Source organism: Podarcis filfolensis, assembly GCF_964270895.1.
Source record: "Podarcis filfolensis genome assembly, chromosome: 7".
In the NCBI taxonomy this organism is placed as follows: domain Eukaryota; kingdom Metazoa; phylum Chordata; class Lepidosauria; order Squamata; family Lacertidae; genus Podarcis; species Podarcis filfolensis.
The window spans coordinates 55,700,610-55,720,657 of record NC_139603.1 but is presented as its reverse complement, the minus strand read 5'-3'; the positions used below and the strand labels follow the sequence as shown (position 1 = coordinate 55,720,657).

The 20,048-nt window shown below is 42.2% G+C and overlaps 1 protein-coding gene across 1 annotated transcript in view; it reads right to left on the bottom strand.

Annotated features, from left to right (window-relative positions):
• Positions 1-20,048, bottom strand: part of CLVS1 (clavesin 1) — a 70,834-nt gene that overhangs the window by 38,091 nt on the left and 12,695 nt on the right. Inside the window, exon 3 of the mRNA XM_083623083.1 lies at positions 11,647-11,821. Within this exon, the coding sequence (XP_083479209.1) occupies positions 11,647-11,821 (175 nt within the window). The remainder of the gene's footprint in view (positions 1-11,646; positions 11,822-20,048) is intronic.

Sequence of the window (20,048 nt, the reverse complement as noted above, 5' to 3'; positions counted from 1 at the left end):
CCCACACACTGCAACCCCTTCTCAAGTACATCTTTGTAAAGAGAAGCCCTTGTTATTTTGTGTGGGGAAATGCGGCATTATCAGAGCATTTTAATGTACTGCCTGTGCAGTATCTTGATGAAAAGAGAGTAGCAAATGCTCTTGAAGAACTTTACCCTTTTTTTGGTTTCTGTTTTTGAGCTCTGTCTCTAGAGAAACAAATGTAGCATCCAGAAAGTATATTATAAATGCCACCTACACTCTGTTTCAGCCTTGGGAAGAACAAAATAATCATCCATTGAAATGGAAATGACACTGAAGGCTGATCTTGTATTGCCTGAAGTCCGCAAGAGAGGATTGTGCAGGCAGGGAGACCACCAGAGTCAGATCCAGCAGTGATACTACAGTGAACCGTACAACAGCTGAAGCCAGCAAGCTCTTTCTAGTCTGGGTGAACTCAATTAAACTAGGACCCTAAGAACGAAGAATATGCCCTGTTTTAACATTGCTGCTTCTTCTTCTTCTTCCAAATATACTGCTTTTCCCTGTGGTACCTTGGTTTACGAACTTAATCCATTCCGGAAGTCTGTTCTTAAACCAAAGTGTTCTTAAACCAAGGCGTGCTTTCCCATAGCAGTGGGGTACTCAATCTACAAATAGAACGCACTCAACAGGAAGCAGAATATGTTCTGCTTCCAAGGCAAAGTTCACAAACCAAAACACCTACTTCTGGGTTTGCAGCGTTCTTAATCCAAGTTGTTCGTAAACTAAGCTATTCTTAAACCAAGGTACCACTCTATACAGAAATGCGCAAATTTACCCAGTGACATAGTCTAGGGTCCTAGAAACAAATATCCACTGAAGACATTAGCGATTTCCCACATAACTAATAGTCTGGGCATGACTTGGCTATCTAATATACAATTTTCTTCTATATCTACTTTATTACTGCAGTGAGCACTGTAGCTTCATTTTCCTCAGTGGTGATCAGAGTGCCTCAGAAGATCCAGTGGTACTTAGAAGAAGAAAGGTTTTCCTCACTACCTCCTTTTAAGCATTAAAAGCACACAATTTCCCTTAGGAACTAAATTACTTAAGGCTATTTACTTTGTATGTCCATTCTACAGCACACCCACTCAGCCATGAAGTTCACTGGGAGATATTGGGCCAGTCACTGCTGGCACTGTTGTGAGGAGGGAAAAGGAGGAGGAGAACCATACATGTCACACTGAGCTCCTGAGAGGAAAGGTGGGTTATAAATGCAATAATTCATTTATTATAAATATTTTGGAGATCCACTTTTACCTCACTCTGATTTAGGAACATTTCCCCTTATTAGCCTTTCTTTCTTTTTGCCCATCAAATACAGAAGTTTCATATTCCTATCATGTATGACGCATATTAACCTTCAAAGCAAAGGGAAAGGACACTGTGAACAACAAATGTCCCGTGGCAAACAGATCTATCCTCACTGGATCAATGGTAAAAAGAAGCTATTATCCATTTAGAACAAATGCCAGAGCTAAGCAATTCTGTGGCCACCCATTCATAAATTATAAGGAAAATTCAATCCACTCTTGAAACCAACAGCACAGAGGGCATGCTCATGAATATGGTTCCCCCAGTCAAAAGAAGGTGAACATTTTCCCGCCGCAGTCGTCTTATCCCATCTTCCAATTTTATTAGGAATTGTGCTTCAGGACTTTGATCCATGTGGCCTCAATTTAATCATAGCATCTGTGGATCATGAGCATGTAAGTAGCAGCAGTTGCGTGCACAAGGGCTGAGTGTGCAGGCAGACTACAAGTGCACATAGACAATTTGTGAGGGAGAAGGCACTGGACTTCTCTCTTGTTGCACCCTTTCTTCACCACACATCAAAGCCTCAACGAAGTGGGAAACAAGTCAAGGCCTCAGCAAGGTTAGGGCTAGGCATCTGGTGAGACTGAATAGGATGCATTCTGGTCACAGTGATGTCCTGCTGGTTCAGAACAAGGCTTATGTAGTCATGGCAACCTATACCCTGTAGCAGCCAACCAGATGCCTCCAGGAAGCCCACTAACAAGACAGAAGGAAAATGGTGCTCTCATGCTATTGTTCCCCAGGCCAGCCATTGGCATTCAGAGGCTGCTATACCTCCATGATCAGGATAACTCCGACCATGGAGGTATAATTTAGTCATCAGTAGTAGTCACTGACAGCCTTATCCTGAAGGCTATTTAGTGCAAACTTGTCTATCTGAACACCTGGGTGCTGTCACTTGTACAAAGGTTCCCTCCATGTTTGCCTCTCGCCACACCGACGTCTGGAAGGCTGCCCACAGGGGAATGTGGTCCTCAGGCTGATAAAAGCCTCCCCTCCCCTCGCTCTCCAATAATATAAGTCAGTTGTTGGGCAACGGATGGGGAAATGTTTAAAATATGCCAGGCATGAAATGAAATCCAGGCTGCGAGGGAGTGGAGGAGTGAATGAAACAAATGCCTTATGGCCTGAAGAAGTTTCAGTGTAATCCTTAGCTTTAGCAAACATAAAACACAAAGCTGTTCTCATTCAACGACAATAACGTTGACTAATCTGGAAACTGATTGGAGTGACATTTGGAAAATGTTATGTGAATGTCTGCTACCCCATTAGCATTAGAAATCCCATTAGCATTTCATCTCATCTCAGGAGCAAAATTCTGGAATTCTGACTCAAGTGAAGATTTCATTAGACGTATAGGAGGCTTTCATAGAATCACAGAACTGTAGAGTTGGAAGAGACCATGAGGGCCATCTATACCAACCCCCTGCAATGCAGGAATCTTTTGTCCATTGTGGGGCTCAAACCCACGACCCAGATTAAAAGCCTCATGCTCTACTGACTGAGCTATCAGTAGTTAGGATCAGTAAAACATGGTCCATGAGGATACACTTTCCTCTGACCTGGGCTGAGTGGATTTGACAGGGATGGTCTCCCTAATGGCTGCTTGCCGTATTGTTTCCACAAGCATTGTAGAATATTAGATTATTAGCAGCCATTGATGAGGGGGTGTAGGCTGAGCTATAATTTTTTTAAATCATCTTAATTTGTGTGCACCTTTATTTTCCCTTTGTCATTTAAAAATTATAAATTTTCAACATTCAAATGTCCTCTGTCTCCCAACAGTTTATGTGTAAAGAGAAGCCCTTGGAAGGTGTCAACCTTTTAGAAAGGAACACTTAAGAGTAGTACTTAAGCACTGAAATATTATGTCGAGAAAGTGACAAGTACAGCAATAAAACACACAAAACAGTATGTTTTCCTGGGCCTTTCCCAAAGCAAACTACCATAAATTTCCTTCAAGTGCTGTCTCTTGACAGGAAGCTTATTAATATTTAATACCTCAACAGGAGGAAATCTGCATAAATTGATGGTTTAAAGAAATAGTGGTGGCACAAACCGTTCTGCTCCATGACGTTTTGCCTTTAAAGGGTGTGTTCGCAAGACTGCTCATTTTGTATCATGTGAGAAATGCAAGACTTTTACGCCTTCTTCAAAACAGTGATTCCAAAACTTCCTATAGCTCAAGCACAGGGTTCTCCACCACCCCACTTCCAGAATTTAAATTGGAGGCAAGGTTCACTCTTACACCTGAAAACGTTTATCTGGCAGCATAAAGCTGAGCCCACATATGTATCAGAATGAGGTGAAGTGGTAAAATGGGATATGCCACTTTTGAATGCTTCCTTGAGAAACAAGAGTTCCCGGCAAGTAGAAAGTCAGCATAGCGGTCACATGACTCCCAATGTATTCATTTCATATTTGCACATTCAAAACCACAGGACTGTGTGCAACTAAGTTTTACTCAAAAGACACCCACTGAAATCAATGGACCTATGATAATCATGTTCATTCAATTCAACAAGTCTAGTCTGAGTATGATGAACATTGGATGTGCTCAGCAAAGCAAAGGATTCCGATGCTGCTACTATGGAATAAGCTGGTGTGTTTTGGGGTGCTGAGGCTCACATTGTATATATGTGTAAATAAAACCATATATCTTAAAGACACTACAGTCTCTGTTGTGCCTGGTTTTCTGAAGAAAATACAAACCCTGAGTGAGCACCAGGAACCCCTGAAGTCTCATATACTGCTCTGTGGAGATTGGTGTGGTGTGTAACAATATATTTGCTTGATGGTTGTTGCTGCAGGAGGAAAGAAGATTCCTCTCCTTTTGGGTGCCTGGAACACCAAGGGTGCCACATACTCTTGGGAGTTGTAGCTTTCCTCCAGGGCTTCTGTGGCTCCCAGTACAGATGCCAAATCTGGTTAAAATAAATGTCTGTGCTACAAACACACAAGTTGCTCAAAGGGGATCATAAGCTCAGGTCTGGATATTTTCAGGGCTTTTTGTCAGCCAGAACTTGCAGGAACTCAGTTCTGGCACCTCTTAGGGGGGTGTCATTACCATTATAAGAGAACAAGAGAGGGTGTTCACAGTGAGTTCCAGCACCTCCTAACCTAGAAAAATAGCACTTAATATTTTTTATGGGATTTGACATTGAATGAGTTAAGTGTGTGCAACACACTTTCATGTGTAAGCATTTTTATTTTTGACATGAAGGCTGTCCCCAAAGATGCACTCCAGCCATTTTCCAGAGTCGACGCCCAGTAAACATGCATGTTACAAATTAATGCTGAGATTCACCTCTACATGGTAGAGTTGCAAGCTTGAAAATGACCTCTGATTTTTGCAGGTTTATTGATATTGTTAACAAATGCCCTTGCAAAAGTAACCAAATCGTACCTTTCTGATTCTTGAAAACTGCAAAAAAAATGTTGTTCTTTCTGTTCAAAGACCTCAGGACTCTCATTAATATTCATACAGCATTTCTAATAGACTGGAAGCATTAGATTTATGTAATAAGCTAATCAGGTTAGACCACAGGTATTAATCTGAATTGGGCTTCATTAAACCATTTATTCTTTTATATTAACAGTTCTCTTGTATAATTCTATACAATTGTGCCAATGGGCATTTTCAAATACAGCTTTGGAAGAAAGTGATAAAGTAGGAAAGAGGGAAATGAAAGTTTGACCATATAAGAAGAAGAGTTTGGATTTGATATCCCGCCTTTCACTCCCCTTCAGGAGTCTCAAAGCGGCTAACAATCTCCTTTCCCTTCCTCCCCCACAACAAACACTCTGTGAGGTGAGTGGGGCTGAGAGACTTCAAAGAAGTGTGACTGGCCCAAGGTCACCCAGCAGCTGCATGTGGAGGAGCGGAGACGCGAACCCGGTTCCCTGGATTTCGTGACTACCGCTCTTAACCACTACACCACACTGGCTCTCCTGATATAATCATCAGGAAAAACCTTTTCACAGAAAAAACTGTTTGAATGGACTTCCTCAGAAGCATAGGTGCTTCTGAGGTCCCTCTGCTGCCCCCAATAAAATATTTGGGGGGGGTTGCCCCTCCAATGAGCATTGCCATTCAAATGGTGTGCATGTGCTTTCTCAAGTAAAGGAGCCAGCAGCAGAGTTACTGTTGGTGTCCACTAACTTGCCAAGCACCTAAGCTGGGGAAAGAGGATGGGGTAGAATTTTGTTCAAATTCAGCAATTAAATTTGTGATCCTGAATTATGTTCCACACATATTCAGCCTAGGAACAGGGCTGTGTGTTTGAGAGTGTGTGCAAATTTTCTAAGTAGTTTGCCCCAATCTCCAAGGAACAAAAGCGAATCTATTGTCTGAAATCTTTTCTCTTTTTTTCTTTGTTTCATCTTGGTTCCATGCAATGGCAGATGGATAACCAACATGGACCTTCTCTTGGTGAAAACAAAGTCTGTTCCTACTCCTTTATTCTCTACATAAAGAGTAGATCCTTAGTTTCCTTTCAAAGGTCACTTTGACTGACAGCTCAGAGAGAGCTCCACTCTACCTTACAACACAACAGCTGCTGGAAACAGACGGCTCAAGTGTCTGGGGAATATGTCAAACTGACCTTGTTTCAGCTGGTACCACAACACTCTCCACAATAGCTTTAACTAGTTTCAAGTCTACGTTTAGCTCTTCAATACAACTGGCTTCAGAAATGCTTTGAAACAATGCTGACATAGCAAACAAATATTTCAGAATACTTAGGATATCTTCTTGAAACTTATGCATGCAAAAGATATATATCTGTATAGAATGGACTATGTAGGCCATGGGTAGGCAAACTAAGGCCTGGGGGCTGGATCTGGCCCAATCGCCTTCTAAATCGGGCCCATGGATGGTCCAGGAATCAGCGTGTTTTTACATGAGTAGAAGGTGTCCTTTTATTTAAAATGCATCTCTGGGTTATTTGTGGGGCACAGGAATTTGTTCATTCCCCCTAAAAAAATATAGTCCAGTCCCCCAGAAGGTCTGAGGGCCAGTGGATCGGCCCCCTGCTGAAAAAGTTTGCTGACCCCTGCTGTAGGCAGGGAAATTGATTGCAATGAGCAACATTGTGACTGATTAGATATATTTGTCTGATAGTAGTTTCAAATTGTTTGCTTTCAAACCAGCTAACCAAGTTGCTCTGATAATGAACCTAGTAATGTGAGGTTCATATGGAACATCTGAAATGTATAGAATTCTCTGAACACAGCCAGCTTTTTTAAAAAGACATAGGCATGTTATATTCCAGAAACAAGAGCAGGGAGGACCAAATGGCCACATTCCAATACCTAAAAGATTATCTAACTCCTCATATACAGCACAGCTGAGGGCTTCCTTCAGATGCTATCAGGATGTCCATTTTACATAATTTAAGAATCAAGCCTTTCGTGTGGTGGCACCCACCCTTTGGAACTGCCTCCCCTGGAACAGTACATTGAATTGCATTTGCCATTTTACCAACCATTCACTCAAGGGTCCTTTTGGAGCTCTTCACACAATCTCTTTTTGTTTCAATTACCCTGAACAATTTAGTACCATAAGCAAACTTGGCCACCTCACTGCTCACTCCAAACTGTAGGTCATTTGTGAAAAAGGTTTTCAGTACCAGTCCTTGAGGGATTCCACTTTCTACATCTCTCCATTCAGAGAATAGCCTGATCCTGTCTAGTGTCTATGTCATTCCTAGTAGCTATGTTGAACACTGAATGGAATGATCCATATTTGGTGTGTGGTATTAGTGGTATGTGGATGCCACCAAACTCAATTTCTCTTTTTCATCAAAACCAGTTGAGGAAGTGGAAATGCTAGTCTTTTACTAGCTGCAGTAACAGACTCAGTGAGGGCCCAAAACCTGAAGCTCAGTCCAAGCAAGAATGAGGTAGTGTTAATGGGAGGTTTATCTGCCTAGATGAATGGTGTTCAACCAGGCCTTTGGCTATTTAATATTCTATGGCCTTTTAAATGTGTTTGTGGGAGGGGGGTGTTATTGTTTCATTTTGTGTTTGTTCTATCTATTTATTTATCTTGTATTTTTATCTTGCAAACCTTCCTGAGATGTTTGGATGAAGGGCAAGTTAATAAATAAAACAAATAAATCCTGTTCTGGAGGCGATGCACTCCACCTAAAGGATTAGTTAGGTTCATAATTTGAGGGTACTCAATGATCCATCCCTGCCAGTAGAGACACAAGTGACCTCTGTGGCTTGAATTGCATTCTACCAGCCTAGTTTGTGAGGCCAGCTACTACCTAACTTGACAGTTAGTGAACTATGCCTCTCACAGCCCATTGCACATGCAGTTGCATTTGAAAATAGTCCAGAAATTTCAGTTGGGGCAGAAAATGGGTGCAAACTGGTATAAACATATTATGCCAGTATTTTGCCATCTTCACTGACTACCAGTTCATTTACAGGCCCAATTAAAAGTGCTGTTCAGTATTTTCCCCTTGAAAGCCCTTCCTTGTTGGGACCTCAGTACCTGAAGAGTCGCCACTTCCCATCTGTAGCTTGCCATAATCATCTATGACCCTTGGTGGCTATGAGTAAAAAGGACCTTTTCAGTAGTGGCTCCCATTTGTGGAATGCCATCTCCAGTGGCAGAGCTTCAAGCTCCAGCACCGGGGGGGTGGAGAGCAGGCAGGGGTGGGGCTGGCATGCGTCCCTGGGGCATGGCGCCCAGCGTGGGGGCGCGCGCGATGGCACCCCACCAGGATCGCCCAAGAGCCTTGTCTGGCATCTACTCTGATGCCTTTTTTGCACCAGGAAAACCCTTCTGTTCTCCATTTTAATGTAAATTGTGGCTGTTATTGTTTACGGCCTGTAGATTTTAGTCATTGACTCTCTGCTTTGAATTTATCTGCTTTGATCCTAATTGGTGTCTTCTTATTCTCTACATTTTGTCTACTGTGGTCTTTAATAATTTTCTTGTTTTATTTTGTAAAAAAAACCTGAGGGGATTTCCTGTTATGGGACTGCCTATAAATAGTTGAAAATGTAATGAATAAATAAGCATTTTGTTGACTTCTATAAACAGCTAGGAAAAGTTATTCTGGAGACATGGAATTCTAAACATCAAAAGAAAGTGAATTTCTTAGTGTCAAGGTCTTGAATAGTAGCACTTCCAGGTAATTGCCTATTATGATGTGAGAGCACTTAACCAATAAAGCAGAGTCTTAGCTATTCCATTGTCTGAAGCCAAGAGAGGTTGTAATAATAAATTTAAACCCATCGCTTGCTATTACATCTTGAGTTATCTTCAAAGCTCAATACAAGCATTGCAAACAGTTAGGGGTGGGCAAATATGTTAGCTTTGTTTCTCATTGGCTCGTTTTTCTAATGCCAAGTTCAGTTTGCAACACTGCAACACTTTTTAGAAATACAACATATTTCTGCAACGTTTTAATGCCCAGTATACCAATTTTCCCCCAAGCAATCTTCCATAATATAGTGCATTTGCATATGTCATTTTCTACTAGTACCGGTATATCCATTTTTAAGCACATTTCCCCCTAATATATGCCTTTACATGCATATTTTGGGCTTGAAGAATACTGCAGAATTCAAAGCAGTGTGCATTTTGGAGGATGGCTACATTTCAGGAAGTGTGCATTATCTAAGCTCACATTAACATGCATCCTGAACCAAATATCACCTCTATGGGTAGTGGGTAGTGGAGTTGGCATACACTTTGGAACTTCCTTCCTATTGACATTTAGCAGGTGCCTTCACTGCCCTCTTCTTGGTGCCTGCTAAAAACATTTATTTATTTATTGTTTAAACAAGCCTACCCAGATATGTAGAATGCTGATGTGTGTTTTAATCTGTTGTTAGTTTATAGCTGATTTTAATCTTCTCAAATATTACAAATGGTTGTTTTAAACTGTTTTTGCCAGTAATTTTACTGTTTTGTTCTTTCTGTAAGCGGGTTTTTACAATCAAGCAGTGTACAAAGTTTAGGAAATAAGTACCATATTTTTTGCTCTATAAGACTCACTTTTTCCCTCCTAAAAAGTAAGGGGAAATGTGTGTGCGTCTTATGGAGCGAATGCAGGCTGCGCGGCTATCCCAGAAGCCAGAACAGCAAGAAGGATTGCTGCTTTCACTGCGCAGCAATCCCTCTTGCTGTTCTGGCTTCTGAGATTGAGAATATTTTTTTCCTTGTTTTCCTCCTCCAAAAACTAGGTGCGTCTTGTGGTCTGGTGTGTCTTATAGAGCGAAAAATACGGTACATAAAAGTAACTGCTCACACTATACACAGGAGAGGACCTGGTGTGCTTCACTTCCTTAGCCCTTGCTGACGTTTCTTGGCGCTTGAAAGGCATCCACATTCCAAAATACAATCAATCCTGGAATTTAGTCTTTGTTCCCAGGATGAGTAGATAGCTCTACATCAGAGGTGGCAGCCTGTACCCTTCCAGATATTGGTCTACAACGCCCATCATTCCTGGCCATGTTGTTTGCGGCTGACGGGAGCTGGAGTTCAACAATATCTGGAGGGCAATGGGTGCTGACCTTTAAAGCCCTAAACGGCCTCGTCCCAGTATACCTGAAGGAGTGTCTCCACTCCCATCGTTCAGCTTGGACACTGAGGTCCAGGGCCTTATGGCTGTTCCCTCACTGCAAGAAATGAGGCTACAGGGAACCAGGCAGAGGGCCTTCTCGGTAGTGGTGCCCGCCCTGTGAAATGCCCTGCCATCAGATGTCAAGGAAATAAACAACTATCTGACTTTTAGAAGACATCTGAAGGCAACTCTGTTTAGGGAAGTTTTTAATGTTGTTTTAAAGTGATTTTAATATTCTGTTGCAAGCCGCCCAGAGTAGCTGGGGAAACCCAGCCAGATAGGCAGGTTATAAATAATCAATAAAATTATTATTATTATTATTATTATTATTATTATTATTATTATTATTATCATCATCATCATCATCATCATTACCATCACCATGGGTGAGCAGAGCTCATTGGGTCATACTTTGCTCTGGAAAACTTACAGAACATTTCTATTCATGCCTATTCAGAAGCAAATGTACACATTCAACCTTAAATTCCACACTGAGAGAAATTGTCTACAGAAAACAAATAAATACAGTAGTGGAACCCATTTTAGAGATCAAACCTGAGGTGAGGTATAAATCACAAGATCTATTCCCAGTATTTTCAGTTTGCCCATAAATCTCCCGCTTCAGACATTAGCAACATACCCTATTCTGTTCTGATTTTAATAGTCTGTATTAACTAACACACAAACACACACACAACTGGGCTTTTGGCTATGCAGGCAAAGTGTCTGGTGCTCAGCTGTGTCTCTGGGGGCTTATTAATCCACATTCAGTACATATGCATAGGCCCCGCATGTGTTTGGCATGTGTTTCATCAGGCAGATGTTGCAAGTTTTTAATCTCCAGGAAGTATCATGTGGATTAAATCACAAATCTCTAAACATTATTCTTAATTGCTGCAGTAAGTAGGACAGGCCTGTGGTAAGAATAGCTCACCATTTAAATGAAAGCAATAAACAAACATTTGAAATTCTGAGTGGCTTAAAGCTCAGTTACTCAAATGATTATTCTTTTCTTACTGATTTTTCCTTCTTCTCTCCATGCTATATAAAACACAGTATGCCTCTGGCAATCAGCATACCCACATGTCATTGACTGGCAAGGGAACCCCCAGGGGAAGAAGGCTCAGAGCCTGGGGAGTGGTGGTGGGATGATGCTGAGTGTTCAGAGAGAGAGGAGGGAGCAGACTGGGAGGAGGAAGTTTTGGAAGCTGAAGACATAACAGGGTTTAGTGAGCAGGAAGTGGCTGTGGCAGAGAGCAGTCCAGAATCAAAGGCAGAAGCAGAGGGTGGAGAGAAGGGGTGGGGCGCCAAGGGGCAGGATCAGACAGGCTGTTGAAGAAGCCAGGGGTCTCCCTGTCTGCTGCAACCAGATCCCCCACCCCTTGGTCTCCCAGGATCAGTAGAGGTATGAAGAGGATGGAGCAGAGATAGACACATTGATGGAGTCTCAGATTGCTTGGAAAGGACCCGGGGGATGAGGAGGCTTAGGCAACTGTGGGAAGGTGGGGACCTTCAGTCCTCCCAACTGCCTCATTGGGGCAAGATCTACTGGGAAGAGTTGCCTTGCTCACTAGGTCTGTCCACCTGAGCTGTTTGTTTCTTTGAATAAGGAGTCAACGTCACTGACACCGTGTTTGTTATTACTGACTAGCTCCAGGTACCCACCCGACGCTACATTATTCACAGGGCATCGTGTACACAATATCCCCATTCCACATACCTGTAACCCTTCAATGGCCAGTTTGAGGATAGAAGGTGTTAATTTGGAAGCTTGCTTGAAGGAGAAATTACTCCAGTCTATAATTAGAACGAAGCCATTTATCTGAAGCTCTTGGTCTTCAATGAGAACTTCTAAGGACAGCAGAATAGCCCGTAAAATGTCTATGAAAGAATTCCTAGGGATGGAATAAAAGAGAGGAGAAAATAATTGTAGTTATCAACAAATCACAAGCAATGAATGAATGAATGAATGAAATTATTAATATTTTTCTGGTGAAAGAATCAACATTTCATGATTTGGATTAATGTTTTCTGAAATGGCAGATATTTCAAAATATTCCAATAAACATTTCTCAAAGAAAATGGTGCTGGTTCCCGGGGCGGCGTGTCCTGCTTCACCACCTGAGATGAGGAAGGAACGTGCCCCCACCAACTTGCTGCCCCCACCACCTCACTCTTACTGAAGCACCCACAAAGCAATGGTGTTAGTGACGATTCCAGTGTGAACTTGCGAGATCTTGCAGAGCTTGGTGAGATCTCACTGGAAGCCAGAGCTGCTTCTCTACCAGCAGGGGAGGTAGAGAGGTGAGCAGGGCACCCACAGTGGCACTGCCTCCTGGGTTTCTGCCATCTGAAGCACTACCTTAGCCCACCTTATGGGCAGGCCAGCCCTCTTGGTTCCTCCTCTGGTTATGAAACATCATCCAGCTTGTGTTTCCAAAGTCTGGCTTCTTTCCACAAAACAAGAGTCCTCCGTGGGACAGCTGGAGCTGATCAACTTATCCAGACTTTTAGAAATTCAATAAAGAACTGACAATTTTAAGACATTTTTAAATCACAACATTATTCCTAAGTCATTCCTGGAGAACAAAAGTTTGCACCTATCCTTCAAAATCATCCAGCAAATAGATTACTTGGCAGTTTATCTTGCTGAAGAAATTCTGCTGTGCAGCATTTCTTTCCTAATGATGAAGATAAATCTATGTTCTATAATGTAATCCTATTGTTGCATTTATTATCCACAAAGGGGATAGTGACCAATTGTTCTCTGCCTTCTTTTCACAAGCTCTTTTCATTTGAGCTAAGCACCCACCCTATTCTCACCCCATATTATATTGCTTCTGTATGATTTCCAATTTGTTCATCTTTTCACTTCCCTCTATCCGGAACAAATTAGTTTATTTGAGCTTCTTTGGATCTTTCTGTTTCTTTTTGGCTTTTGGCTTTTCCAGATCAGATGTTGAAAATATGAAATATTAAAAGTGATAATAATATATCAGTGTGCATAATTGCTCTCATGTTATCTTTTTCACACTTTGAATTGTTCTTTCTTAATTCAGCCTTGTATCTTATTAACTTCTCTGACCACCACTGTACATTGAGTACAATTCTTAATTGTCTGGCTGACAATGCCTAGACCTTTCCTTTCCTTGTGAGGTTGCAAGTAATACAAAACTGACTGATGCTTATAAGTATGTGGAAACTGTAGCTCTGTATCGCTAATATGATTAGATAAATAACCTAGCGTTTTTCATTGCTGATAATTATAATACTCTGTTTCAGGACTCCCTGCATTTTATCCTGAAGACCTTGGCCTTTCTTCTTAATACTCTACTGTATCAATCTTTAATTAAGGCATATTTTACCAATTTTCAAAACACAGAAATTAGTCCTTCTAGGGTAGTCCAATATGAACCTCTTCTGAGTTTTAATGATTGATGTTTTATCAGTTTTTTATCATTATTATTAATATTCTGCTGGGAGCTGCCCATAGTGGCTGGGGACACACAGCCAGATGGGTGGGGTGTATATATATATATATATATATATATATATATATATATATATATATACAGAGAGAGAGAGAGTCCAGTAGCACCTTAGAGACCAACTAAGTTTGTTCTTGATATGAGCTTTTGTGTGCACGCACGAATCTGGTCTCTAAGGTACCACTGGACAATTTTTTTTATTTATGCAGTAGAATCAGACCAACACGGCTACCTACCTGAAATAATAATAATAATACCTGATTATGTGCAGCTCGATTTACAGCTATGACTTTGCTATTTCTGTTTCTTTCCTACATTTATAGAATTGTAGAGGTCGAAAGTGACTGCGTATGGATGCAACACTAAACCACAGTCGGAGTCTTAACAAGACTTAGGATCACACATCCCCCCCAATCCCTGTTTAAACTGTATCACAGCTGCAAGAAGATCAAAACCTTTCACATCTGTTTTCAACTAACACCACTTACTCATTATGTCCAAACCTTGGTTGGTGTTCAAACAATGGTTAGTGATCCTGGTTTGTTACTCTAATCCAGGGATGAGTAACTTTTTTCAATGCAAGGGCCACATGCCCTCATATATACCCTTCCTGGGGCCACATGTCAGTGGTCAGTGAATGTGGCAAATATGGATGATGGGGCAAAGGATATGACTCTTACCATAGGCAATTGTCCAGCCACACAAAAATTCCTGGTTCCTAACTACCACCATCCCACAAAATCTTTCATCCTCCATCAAAGTAAAGTATTATCAGAGTTCAAGGCACATTCCAGACTGGCAAATGCATTCAAGGAGGTCACAGAGCAAAGCTAATGAAGAGCATGAGCTGGAACAGTTCTGAGATCCAGCAATGCTCTCCCTGCCTGCCATGAAACACAGTTGACACTAACCACAGTTTACAGTTCAGGCAAACAAATTCTGTGGTTAGTTGAAAGGTTTTGCTTCTAATCTTGTCCTAAAGGCCACACTAAAGAAAGGGAAGGGAAAGGGAAAGGGGAGCACATGAACCTGAAGCTTGCATATGCAATACTATACTACCAGACGAGGCCACTGTTTAGCCCAGCACCTGTCCTGATATCCTCCATACATAACAAGATTGAAAGTTTATGTTAATGCCACAAGCAGATTGCACCAGTAGCTAAGGCATACTGTGATAGGATTATTTTAACATAAGGAATAATGTCCAAGCTAATGATTTAAACAAGGAAGGGGAAAGAGGGAAAACACTGGGATTCATGTGCTAGTATGGGAGAATTTAAGTCTCATCCCCATTAACCAATTGTATCCGCAAAACCCATCAGAAGAGTCCCCCCCCCCTTTGTGCTTTAACACAATTCCAATATTTCTGTCTTTTATTGCACTAAAGACTGCTATCATAGATATTTCTGTCTTTGTTACAGTAAATACTGCAATCTAAAAATATTCATATTCTTATTCTTGATCTTTGTGGAACTTACTTTATTATTAATTGAATTTATATACCATCCCATACCCATAGGTCTCAGGGCAGTTCACAGAATAAAATCAGAATATAAAACCACAAAATACATAATCAAAATAAAAACAAGAACCCAATAAGCCCCCCAACCCCCATTTTAAAAGGGCATAGGATGTCAATCAAATCAACCAAAGGCCTGGTTAAAAAGGAACATTTTTGCCTGGTACCTAAAGGTGTATAATGAAGGTGCCAGGCAAACATCCCTGGGGAGAGCATTCCACAGACGGGGAGCCACGGAAGAAAAGGCCCTTTCTCGTGCTTCCAACCTCTGGACCTCTTGAGGAGGAGGCACACGAAGAAGGGCCTCAGAGGATGATCTCAGGGTCTGGGTAGCTTCATATGGAAAGAGGCGATCCTTGAGGTATTGTGGTCCTGAGCTGTTTAAGGCTTTATAGGTCAAAACCAACACTTTGAATTGGGCCCGGAAACTAATTGGTAGCCAGTGCAGTCTGACCAGGATCGGTGTAATATGCTCAAACCATCTTGCTCAGGTGAGCAACCTGGCTGCTGAATTCTGCACTAGCTGAATTCAGATAGGGGTGTAGCTGGGCCACCAGCCGAAGCTGATTAAAGGCACTTAGTGCCACTGAGGCCGCCTGAGCCTCAAGCGACAGCAAGGGATCCAGGAGAACTCCCAAGCTACAAACCTGCTCCTTCAGAGGAAGTGTAACCCCATCAAAAGCAGGCGATCTCCCACCCATCCTGTCTAGGGAACCACCCACTAACAGTGCCTCAATCTTATCTGGATTGAGCTTCAGTTTGTTGGCTCTCATCCAGTCCATTACCAAGGCAAGACACTGGTCCAGCACTTCTGCTGCCTCACCTGCAGATGTAAAGGAGAAATAGAGCTGAGTGTCATCAGCATACTGCTGACAATGTACTCCAAACCTCCGGATGACCCCAACCAGTGATTTCATGTAGATGTTAAACACATTGAAGCTTCCATAGGGCTGAAAAGCTTTCCCCAAGCAACACCCTCTGGGAAAGACCATCCGAGTAGGACTGGAACTACTGCAAAGCGATGCCACCCACCCCTAGTTCAGACAGTTGCTCCAGAAGGATACCATGGTTGATGGTATCGAAAGCCGCTGAGAGGTCGAGGAGAATTGTCAGGGACATATTTTCCCTTGTGTGTCTCTCTCGACAGAGGTCATCATACAGGGTGACCAAAGCAGTTTCTGTGCCAAAACCAGGCCTAAACCCCAACTGCATTTACACATTTAGGGCCCAGCAGTAGAAGCAATATAAGCAACCACACCTAATGTTGATATAATCTAACATACATGTTATACATTAAGGATGCATAACTGGGAATGCCTTAGAGAAAGGGAGAAAACATTTCCCTTTTATGGATCAGAGTGTCTTGATGACAGAAAATGATTGTTGCTTGTTGCTTTGATCAGAGGGACTTGGTGCCACTTTTTATGTAATCTGGCTTGTCAAGGCTGTATTGCTTTGGAAGCTATATTTTGTACAATCAGGGCAAAGTACTGGCAAAAAACATAGAACAAGCACAGGACCCTTCAGTTACAACGAAATGAACCAGATCTTCACAAGACTTAATTTACAAAGACTGTAATTTGACTTCAAGATGCTCTTGATCAAATTGGAGGATAGTAATGGTACTATTTTTCCCTGTTCCTGACCTGTCAATACCATTCTGTTGAAATTTTAAAATGACACTTAGGGATTTGATTGCTATTGAATTTAGTACCTGCTAATTTCACATCAAAGCAGAGGTTAAAAATTTCAGAGCAACCACGATATCAACTAGTTTTCACCACTTCAAGAAATTGCAACTTCTCTGAGATACTGTTAAGGCGGAGGGGCAAATTTCAAGCCTAGGGTATCATTGGGAAATGAATTGAAGACGAAATTAACAATACTACATACAGCTCTGGTTGCCACATCTCAAAAGGGATACTGTAGAACTGGGAAAGGTGCAGTAATTATCAGAATTATAAACTGGCTGTGGCAATTCCTGATGAGGAAAACACAGTATTGTGTTACCTAGCTTCCCAATGTGAAGGGAGGCAGATAAGGGTGATGATGTCAGAGCAGCGGTTGCAGTGGCATAGCCAATCCACTACCCACCCTGAAATCCCCACTGCTTCACCTCTCTCCATTTTGGTTTCTGGAAGTGAGCACTGCATTAGGAAACCACGTAAGCAATGCCACCGTGCCCCCCCTCCCCACTGGCTGCTACTGGGCTGCGTACTCTCTCCAGTATTGGAAATGCCCTGCCTTTAAACACTAGTTCCTGGGGAACAACTTTGGGAGATGACTACTGCATTGTGGGTTTCCCATAGACTGGCCACTGTAGGAAACAGGACACTGGACTAGATAGGCCTTTGGTCTACTCCAGCAGGGCTCCATTTACGTTTTCATGCAGTGGCTCCCAACTTTGTTTAACCATGGATGATTTAAACATTGCTGATTGGTTTTTGTAGATCCTGCTGTAGCAATCGCAATATGTGTGCTATATGCTGTAGGCTTTCCAACTGTATCCCCCCCCCCGCAGCCCCTTTCCTTTCTTTTTCATCATTACAATTATCCTTGCTTATAATTCAAACAGTACTATAATATAAGAAACAAAGGAAGCAATAAAAACGCCATCATTTCCCAAACCAGCAGCAGGAATGCAATGCTTACACATTTCTGTTTACTGTGCATCCATTGCATTCCTGCTGCTGGTTTGGGAAGCAGCATATACAAGATATTAGTAAAATCCACATCTACCCTGTCATTTCTTATGAATTACTGAGTTTTGATGCATTTCCCCCCAAAGCAGCTTTGATCCGAATTGAGGAAAAGAACAATCTAGCTTTGTTCAAAGGTGGCGATCTATACACAGCCATGGGGAGCTGAACTCCTAGGGGCTGAGACCTTTTAGGGACCCCAATATTTTGGGAGGATGTTCAAAGCAGGCAGAGGAGGCCAATCGCAGAGCCAAGTACAGTGTGGCTTCTTACCATGGAGAGAAAGGAGCAGGGAAGCAGCCCTCAGCCAGTGGCGGTGACAGGAGAAGTAGCAGTCACCAGCCATTGAAGCTGCGCTGCTCAACTCCCTGGCTCCTCCTGATGTCCTGACATCATACGCATGACTTCCGGATGTCACTGTTAGGAGCTCATCCTACACTCGAGCTCATCCTACACTAGCAGAGACACATGCCTGACTGGTATGTTCTCTCCCTCCTGGTCGATTGTTCAGGAGCTTCTTTCTTCTGCCCGAACATCACAGCGACCGATGCCAACAGACACCGGCACACTTAGGGATCCACAAAGTCTTTGCAGCTTGCATAACAGACCTCAGCAGCTCAACTCAGCATTTTGGCTAATCTACTTTATTTACATATAAACACACACGGAGCACTGCAACATGGCTCCCTCTCTCTCTAGCATCAGACAGCGAAGAGAAAAAGAACAAAGGACAATAGTCCCACTTCACGGAACACAGTAACACAAACATCCTGTCTCCGTCACTTCCCACTCTGTGGAGTCAAAAGATATACCATCATGTGATAGACAAAAATCCCATGACTGCAATCATGGAGCAGGAATTCTAACAGTCACACGGATGTCAGCCACCTCTTTCTCCCTTAGAAGTTGGTGCCTCTGACACAGCCACTATCTCTCATCCTAACCAACCCCACAGAGGTGTTGTAAGTATCCTTGGAAGGGCTTCTCGTATTCTGCCCAGAGCAACTTGGATGAAGAGTGGGATATAAACGGAATTGTTGGGAGCTGCTGGGGCTCCAACCAGGGCAGCTCCCTCATGCGGTGAGCCACTGAACTGCAAGATGGAAGTTGCAACATCTGCCTAAGCAGTGAAATACTCTTGGGCCCTAGATTGACTTCACCCACCCATGCCAGTCACTGGATCCTTCTGGACAGAAAGGAACACATGAGAGGATTCCCTGCTGCATTTGAGACTTGTTTGAGCAACATGATCTGCTTGAATTTTGGTATGCTCTAAAATTGGGCTGAAGTATTCAGAGAACAAGGAGCGAGTAAGGAAGCACTGTGAGCTGATGATTCCAAGAAAGGAGCGGGGTATACAATTGCTCTCTATATCTGATTGACCTGCTGCTTAGTAAAAGTGCATATGCAATTTGCCTCTATTAAGACTTGCATACTGGTGAATAAACCAAATATTACAAATGTGCTGTGAGTCTCCAGTGTCTCCTCTCCTTAAGAAAGCCAAAACTCAGGTAGTGCTTCCCCTAAAACTTCTCACGGCTCTGGAAGGTGGGAGCATGTGAAAATGCAATAGCTTTAAATACGAACCAGACATATTAAGCTAATGTTTTCTCATTTCAGTTATCCTGTCATGTGTGATGTCTTCTGTTATTGCTCTCCTAGGATGTAAACAGAAGCCATCGAAACCAACTTCTGATAGCCACAAATGTCTTTAATAATTTATTCTTTGCGGTTAAACCCTCCATGAGTTAACACCTTGTGTTATTTATAGCTTAAACCAGGCACTGGGTTTGTACCGCAAAAGAAACAAAGGAGACTGCTGATTGATCTGAACGGTAATGAACCAAGTTCATTTAGTTACACAGCCAGAGTTCTCCAGATTGCAGCTTTGACTTGAAGTCTGAAGAAGGCAGAGAAGTGCAGAGGAAAGGATGCAAGACAGGCTGCGAAACTGAACAAACGGGAAAAACTGTTGCAGCAAGTGTTTTTTCCCTCATCTTGGGAATTGATCTCTTAATCAGGTATTCTTTGTGCAAATATCACTGTTCATGTTCATGCAAAAGGGCAATCATTTATTTATTTTTAACCTTTTGCGCAATACTGAATTTTTCAGGGCTTTCAGGCAGAGTAGAAACTTGATTCTCCAAAACTGTCCCAGGTGTTGTTTTTTTAACATTTGATCTTTCACATTTTTAGCCTTGGTTTGTCCATTTCCAGGAACAGTTTGGATTCAAATCATGCTGCAAACTAACTTCAGAGAGGATCTCTGTAAAAAACCTATTGAACCAAATTGACTCACAGGTGGAGGAAGTAGATCAGTTTCTAGTCCAAATGTCAGTTCCCCATATAAACTGATACACAGCTATCATGACTGGTAGCAATTGATGGCCTTGTGCTCCAAGAATTTGCCTAATCC